General features: G+C 37.1%; 2 protein-coding genes across 3 annotated transcripts in view; one reads left to right on the top strand and one right to left on the bottom strand.

Moving 5' to 3' along the window:
- LOC107556448 (rac GTPase-activating protein 1-like) overlaps window positions 1-1,175 on the top strand; it is a 12,952-nt gene extending 11,777 nt beyond the window's left edge. Inside the window, exons 15-16 of the mRNA XM_016239569.1 lie at window positions 662-779; window positions 859-1,175. Of these exons, the coding sequence (XP_016095055.1) occupies window positions 662-779; window positions 859-913 (173 nt within the window). The 3' untranslated portion in view covers window positions 914-1,175. The remainder of the gene's footprint in view (window positions 1-661; window positions 780-858) is intronic.
- Window positions 1,176-1,401: 226 nt separating this feature from the next.
- gmppaa (GDP-mannose pyrophosphorylase Aa) lies at window positions 1,402-6,968 on the bottom strand. 2 transcript variants are annotated; one of them, XM_016239571.1, is made up of 13 exons: window positions 6,650-6,968; window positions 6,119-6,216; window positions 5,907-6,010; window positions 5,607-5,799; window positions 5,182-5,241; window positions 4,968-5,098; window positions 4,810-4,824; window positions 3,862-3,996; window positions 3,646-3,743; window positions 3,510-3,556; window positions 2,460-2,552; window positions 2,164-2,332; window positions 1,402-2,070 (listed from the first exon to the last, which is right to left on the bottom strand). In XM_016239571.1, exons 1-13 carry the CDS (start codon window positions 6,687-6,689, stop codon window positions 1,970-1,972), a joined length of 1,284 nt encoding a protein of 427 aa, XP_016095057.1. In that variant the 5' UTR covers window positions 6,690-6,968; the 3' UTR covers window positions 1,402-1,969. The 2 variants fall into 2 exon arrangements, with proteins under 2 accessions (XP_016095057.1, XP_016095058.1); XM_016239572.1 differs by lacking the exon at window positions 4,810-4,824.
- Between the last annotated feature and the right edge of the window lie 551 nt (window positions 6,969-7,519).

The following is a 7,519-nucleotide window of genomic DNA, read 5'->3' as shown; positions in this document are numbered from 1 at the left end:
GCTCTGACCATGGTTCGCTGGAGTCCCAAAGCCTTAGAAATGGCTTTATAATCTTTTCCAGACTGATACATGTCAACTATTTTGATTTTCATCTGTTCTTGAATTTCTTTAGATCACAGCATAATGTGTTGCTATTTAAGCATGCTTCACTTTGTCAGACAGGTTCTATTTAAGTGATTTCTTGATTCAACAGGTCTGGCAGTAATCAGGCCTGGGTGTGGCTAGTGAAATTTAACTCGGCTTTCTAAAATAATGTGGTTAATTACAGTTCTTTCATGATTTAACAGGAGCGGGCAATTCATTTTTCACGTAGGGCCACGTAGGTTTGGACAGCTTTTTTCCCTTAATAAATGAAATCATCATTTAAAAACTGCGTTTTGTATTTACTTGCATTATCTTTGTGTAATATTTAAATTTGTTTGATCTGAAACATTAAAGTGTGACAAACATGCAAAAAAATAAGAAATCAGAAAGGGGGCCAACACTTTTTCACACCACTGTGTATATATGCTGGTTAAAGTTCCACTGCCCACTTATTGTCTATTTTAATGCCATTTTTATGGTCTAAAATAACTTTAAAATCTTAAATGTAGTTGTATATTTTTCAGTTTGTAGACTATATTTTGCCAGGATTCTTTAACTTTTGTTTCTTAATTTGTAGGAACTGATAAGATATTCAAACCTCTGACCTCTCCTGAGTTGAGTAAATACTCTAAAACTACATCCGGTGGCTCAATAAAGGGTCGGATCAAGCACTTTGGTGGCACTTTCAATAACCCGTAAGCTACTATCCCGCATTGTATTGGTCTTGAGCATGTTCGTATCGTGTGTTTTCATAACCATTGTTTTTCTTTCTAGAAGCAAACCAAAAAATGAACCAGGGAAAAAGAAATTCTTCACATCCCCCAAATGATTTATGTGTGTGTATATAAGTGTATATTTTGTGTTGCACTGGGACACTGAGCTGTTTTTTTTCCACCACACAAAATGAAACATTTTAGCACTTCATATTCTACCTTGGAAAAAACTAAACTATGAAATATGAGACTACACTCTTTGTATTTTCTGCAGAATGTTTAAGTCCATTATGTATGTAGGAAATGTCCTGGAAAATATCTAAAGGTGGTATGAACACGGTGAAATGGCTAAATGATTTGAAATAAACTAGATGAATTCATGTCCCGTCTTTATGGATTTTTTTTATATAATAAGGGCAGTATCTGCACTAGTGCCTTCAGAAGTTTGGCAGTATTATAAATTTATATAGAAGCGTTTTGTTGCCAAAATGTGAAGTCTGTAATTGAATAATTTGTCTTGGTCTTAAAGGTTAAGAAAAATAATTGATGGTCTTGTAGTAGTTTAACCATAAATACAGACACTGTGATTTTCTACAAGGGCAGCAGTAAATTACTTTATTACCTTTTGTGACTTAGTCAAAATATAATTTATTGCAGACGTCTGACTCTTGCACTGCGCTCTGCTTTCATACAGGGAGCGGTCACAGAAACATCAATTATTCAAAACAATTACCAACACGACTGGTATCCAATTACAAGATTTTACCATTTGTCTTACCATTTTTTTGTTTGTTTTACATGGCATGTTAAATGCTGAAACGAATGGTAACAGACTGCACAAATAAACAGTATTTATTTTTTGCACCTTTCTTTGAATATCTTTGACATTTCACTGACAAGAGGGAGTCAACAAGCTGTAAATAAAATTAATTTCAAGTCATTTCAGAAACCGTTTGACAAGGAAGATATTCTACAGCAGAACTATTTTTGCATTTGTTTTATCCAGCTTTGACGTGATAACACTGTACAATGGTAAATCCATATGCACACTACAGTAGCAGACATTTTAAGACAAATGCCACTGAATCTTCAGATGATTCATCCATCATTTTAATTTCAAATACCGGTTTTATTTGTATGAAAATGACAAGTACAAATGACTGAAACTGAAACTACAGTATGATCTGGTTTTTGAAGCTTCTGTTGAGGTCTTTATGTGGCAGGACGATGGAGTTGAGTATGATGACCTCAGATGGGATATTTACATTACAGCCTGATGAGATCGAGAGAGAAGCAGTGAGAATTCACATTAGATGAATCACTTTCAAATACATAATATATTCATGATGATGTTCTATAAAATTACCTAGAATTGTAATGGACGGTGTTAGTTTTCCATCTCTGAACAGTGTCTCACTGTCAATTTTGGCATATGGATCATTTGGATTCGGGTCACTAGGGGTCCCTTCCACTCTGGCCCATTTGCCAATGGTGCTGCCCCAGCCCACAATACTGTTCAACACGCAGCTGTGATCCTACAGAACACACAATTAGTATATATACTTTATTATATTGTGTTGAGTCATTGGTTTTAAATGCAAGAAAAAGCTATAGGGAGAGAAAGTGAGTGTTCTGTGCCACTGGTTAGGAGCATGAACTCACCTGTAAAGTAGCACCATGGAGGATGATGGACTCCCTCACGCGAACTCCTGCACCGATCGTTACACCTGTTCCTATGGACACATTTGGACCTAACTAAAAAAAGAAAAGAAACAGCATAGGTCCTTTAAGGTATCTTGCAGGGGTTAGGTTTCCAAGTCGCGACATCTACTGTAGCTACTGGGGTGCCTCAGGGCTCAGTTCTTGGACCACTTCTCTTGTCTACCTATATGGCATCACTAGGCTGTCATTCAAAAACATGGCTTTTCATATCACTGCTATGCTGATGACACTCAACTCTACCTCTCATTCCATCCTGATGATCTGACGATAGCTGCTTGCATCTCAGCATGTCTAACAGACATTTCCTGCTGGATGAAGAACCATCACCTTCAACTTAACCTTGCCAAGACAGAACTGCTTGTGGTGTCAGTCATCCCAACACTTCATCACAATTTCTCCATCCAGCTAGGCACATCAACCATAACACCTTCCAGGATAGCCATCATATTGGTGATCAACTGAATTTCACAGACCACATTACTAAAACTGCCTGGTCCTGCAGATTTGCCTTATAAAACATAAGGAAGATTAGGCCCTTTCTATCGGAACATGCTACACAACTAGTTGTTCAAGCACTTGTTCTGTCCATGCTGGACCATTGCAGCACTCTCTTGGCAGGTCTTCCAGCCATTTCTATCAGACCTCTGCAGCTAATCCAGAATATGGCAACAAGAGTAGTCACACCTCTGTTCATTAATTTCCACTGGCTACCAATAGCTGCTTGTGTAAAATTCAATGTGCCCTCCAGAAGCTTGCAGGCACTTTATAGTGCCATCCCAAATAGGCACAAAATCACTTTCACAGACTTTTACCTTAACTGCTCCCGGCTGGTGGAATGACCTGCCTAGCATTGCATGGCTAGCATTCCGCAAATTGTCTGCTAAACATAATTTTTCACATTGCACAACATTTCGTGTCACATTGCAGAAGTTTAATACATTGCAAATGATTGTTGAGGAACTCTAAATATCAATATCAAGAAACATTTACCACAGCAGTTGGATCAATGTTGGCAGTTGGATGTATATAAACATTTCCTAAAATAAAAAATAAAAAAATGCATTAGAAGGCCTGCATAAAGAGCTCTCTCAGACAAACAAAATGTATACTTCCACTAAGCATTTACCTCTGGTCTTTGGCCCTCCTTCTCTATTAGTAGCTAACCTCTCTGGATGTGTTGTGTGATACTGGTTAAGATACAAACGGCTTGCATAGATCGCAGATCTGAAAAAAGAGGGGAGCATAACATTAACTACACTCATACACACACACACACAATCAAATGTAGTTGCAACATTATCAGTGCATAAATGTGATTAAACAGCATATGTCAACAACTAACCCTGCAGATTTGATTTGGCTCCAAAAGCGGTCTGTTTTGTACACATATAATTTGCCTTGGCCTGCCAGCGCCGTAAAGATGTCCTGTTCCAGGCGGATCACCTCTGCCCGATGCCAGCCGTTGGACTGCTCCTCTCTACAGCACACAACCACATAGTACTAAATAAAGTCTTAATTGCACCCTCTGGTGATATCAGATGTTTTACAACCCAGGACAGAGGATGATATAAAATGACACTATGATAGACAAACACATAATTAGGAAAGATAACTTGAACAAAAACAAATTAATGAAAATAAAAGGTAAATGCTAAAGATCCAGAGGGTTAAAAACAAAATGAAATGGCATTTGCACAGACACTCTTTAAACTGAACTGAGCTGGATGATGACATCACTGAATTCAATGATGAACTGTCTTTAACTGAAAATTGAGTGTTTACTATTATCATTTTGCATTATTGACACACTATTTTCCTAATTAATGCTGTACAGTTGCTTTGACACAATCTGTATTGTTAAAAGCGCTATATAAATAATGGAGACTTGACTTGATCTGCAATGTATTTAACTTTCAAAACGTATTGTATTTATTAGTAAATCTCAATATTCAGTCAAATGTAACAGTCTGGTTCTGTAACTAAAAATTCCATTCATTTTCCCCATTGGGGAATTTAAGTCTTTGTTCAAGCCATCAATGCACATTATTTTCAAATATGTTTTAGATAATCATGTTTAATGGCGATTTTCATATACTTTTTTTGCTTCAAATCAAAGTTTGTGATGTTATCACAACATGTGTGACGTGTTTTTATCATCACACCACAACATGCTAACATGATTCTAGTTGACAGATCACACAAGCAGGTGAGCTCACTACAAAATCTACATCACACTTGCTCTTTCTCGTTCTACATTCAAACCAGACCTTCAGTCCACGTGCAAACTTACCCCTCATCGTAATATCTGATGATGGAACAGGAAACAGAATGATGGCAGACAGGAAGGAGTTAGAGGGGAAAAGATAAATGAAGAGAACCATGGGAAAGAAATGGATTAAGTATGCATGCACTTCCACTCAAGAGCCCTACAGGATTTGTCCCACTCACAACAGCATGTCCTGTTGGTTCTTCTGGAAAACTGTTCCGATGTGCTGGAATATCTCTGGAGTGAACAGGTATATTCCACAGTTGATTATGTCACTCACAAATGTGCTGGGCTTCTCGACATAATGCAAGACCTGGAGGATATGATAAGACACTTATGATCTTATTTGTTATTGCTTCAAGTTTTTTTAAATAAAAAATAAATAATCTTGATTACCTCATCGGTTTGTTCATTCTCAACAATGCAGCCGTAGTTCAGGGACTGTTTTCTGTTGGCCTGAAACAATCAGATTTGATTTTCAAGCCCAACAACATCGTAACAAAACTCAAATAAAAACAGGCTAATAATAAATTGAGAATCCCGTTTTACAAGTAGCCTGGCTTGTGTCTTTCATTATAATCCATCTATGGCTTAATACAGGGGTCACCAAACTTGATCCTGGAGGGCCGGTGTCCTGCAGAATTTAGCTCCAACTTGGCTCAACACACCTGCCTGGAATTTTCAAGTATACCTAGTAAGAGCTTGATTAGCTGCTTCAGGCGTGTTTGATTAGGGTTGGAGCTAAACTCTGCAGGACACCGGCCCTCAAGGACCGAGCCTGGTGACCCCTGGCTTAATACATGAACACAAGAACTCCTAACCGTGGTGCCGAGGATGACAAAACTGTAAGCGTCTCCGTGCTCCTTCTGGAAGTCCAGCATCTCTGGCAGAGGAAACTCTGAGCACACGTCAGCATTCATGACAAAAAATGCTTCTGGACTGCCAGACAGAATCTGATCTCTGAAATGGTAGATTCCTCCTCCGGTGCCCAGAGCAGCGTACTCCTGAAGGTATCTGAGGGGGATTTCAGACAAGCCATGTAAACAAAAGCCTTTTCCGACTTTAAAAACAACAAATACAAATGTTAGCCTACATAATAAAGATACTATAAAGTAACTTACCTTATTGAGATTTTGAAATCTTGTTGGGCGCATGACAAAAATCTGTTGATTTCTTCATTGGGCTGATAAAAGCCAATAAGTAAGATCTCCTTCATATTCGGAAGCTAAAGAAAAACAGAAGTCATAAAAATTGTTAAACAAGTGCAGAAATTTTCCCTATAGGGAAATTAATAAAATATCTATTCATCTCTATATGAACTGAAAATATGCACCTTAGAGCAAGCCTCAATGTGATGCTGTAGCATTGGCACTCCAGCCACTGGAAACAGAGGTTTGGGCACCTCAAAAGACAGCGGGCGAAACCGGGTGCCTTTATAAACAGCAGGAACACAAAATCAGACTTTCCATAATTTAGGGTACATTTCATGTCCACTGATGCTAATTTTATTTTTCTAACAATTTTATTCACAACAAAACATGTAATCAAATAAAGGAAAGCTTATAATCTCACACAATTTCTTATTTTATTTTCTTTGCTGCTTCTCATGTCCTTTCAGGGTATTTATATCAACACGGGTTGGAGTTGTGCATAACATTATCAATGATACGCAAAATATTACCAGAATAATGACATTTACGACATATTTAGGATTTTTAAAAAAGGCCCTGTCCTTAGTGACAATGCTGAGAATATCACAAAAAAAATGTTTAAACAATGGGTCATGTTACATATGGCAGACCGTACAAAATGTTGATGTTGTCAATCTGCACCACTGATACGAGTCTGAGGGATATTTACTCACCTTTTTGAGGACCTCCGATAAGAATAACAGCCTTCAGCATGATTACTTCTTCTTATTATATATACATATATGGGCAAAAAAAATAAAAAATAAAAAAAATACTGCTGAGGTTGATGTAAACAGATGGTCGAGCAGGAAGTACTTAAACTCCTTCAGTGAATCGATTTGATGCATAAATGTCATTCCATGTTTGGCTTCAACGTGCAAAAATTACAAAAAAAAGGATTTGTTTATGTATCTAATTCCAAATTAAACAACATGACAGCAGCGCATAATCTAATGAGCTCACATTGACAGTTCCGGAAGTACTAGGAGGGTTTTTTTTTATTTTTTCAAAATAAAAGTCATCCTAATCCTCACTATCCTGTTTACTTAGGGGCAAATAAACTGGATAAACAAGACATCTGAATTATATAGTTTGATTGTTGCTATTATTATTATTATTTAATTAATAATTTAATAAATGTTTGTGGTTGTTATACTTTTGTAATTGTTGTTTTTTTACATTATTGGACATATGCTAAACAATATCAGTTCATAGTATGCAAGTAAACGGGACATTTTTCTGCTCTTTGTTAATGGTTGTGTTCTGTGTATTTTCTCACCTCTCTGAGTTCCTGTTCATTATTATTTCTTAGCGAAAATATACAGTGAGAGAATATTATATTTCTTAGCACTTCAATATTTTTTTTCTGAGCTGAGTGTTGCTCTGAGGTTTGTAGGCCTATACCATACAATGTCATACAAGATACAATCAGTTATATTTCTGCAAGTGTAATGCAAAAGCTGAATAATTCATGGTGTAGTGGTGTGTGTTCAAGTGTGTCTAGACTGAAGGAGCGAAGGCCTGGACTTGTTTTGCAGCCTGCT

Source organism: Sinocyclocheilus grahami, unplaced genomic scaffold (assembly GCF_001515645.1).
Source record: "Sinocyclocheilus grahami isolate Dianchi unplaced genomic scaffold, SAMN03320097.WGS_v1.1 scaffold568.1, whole genome shotgun sequence".
NCBI lineage: Eukaryota > Metazoa > Chordata > Actinopteri > Cypriniformes > Cyprinidae > Sinocyclocheilus > Sinocyclocheilus grahami.
Note: the sequence above shows the minus strand (reverse complement) of the source record. Positions and strands in the feature narration are given on the sequence as shown.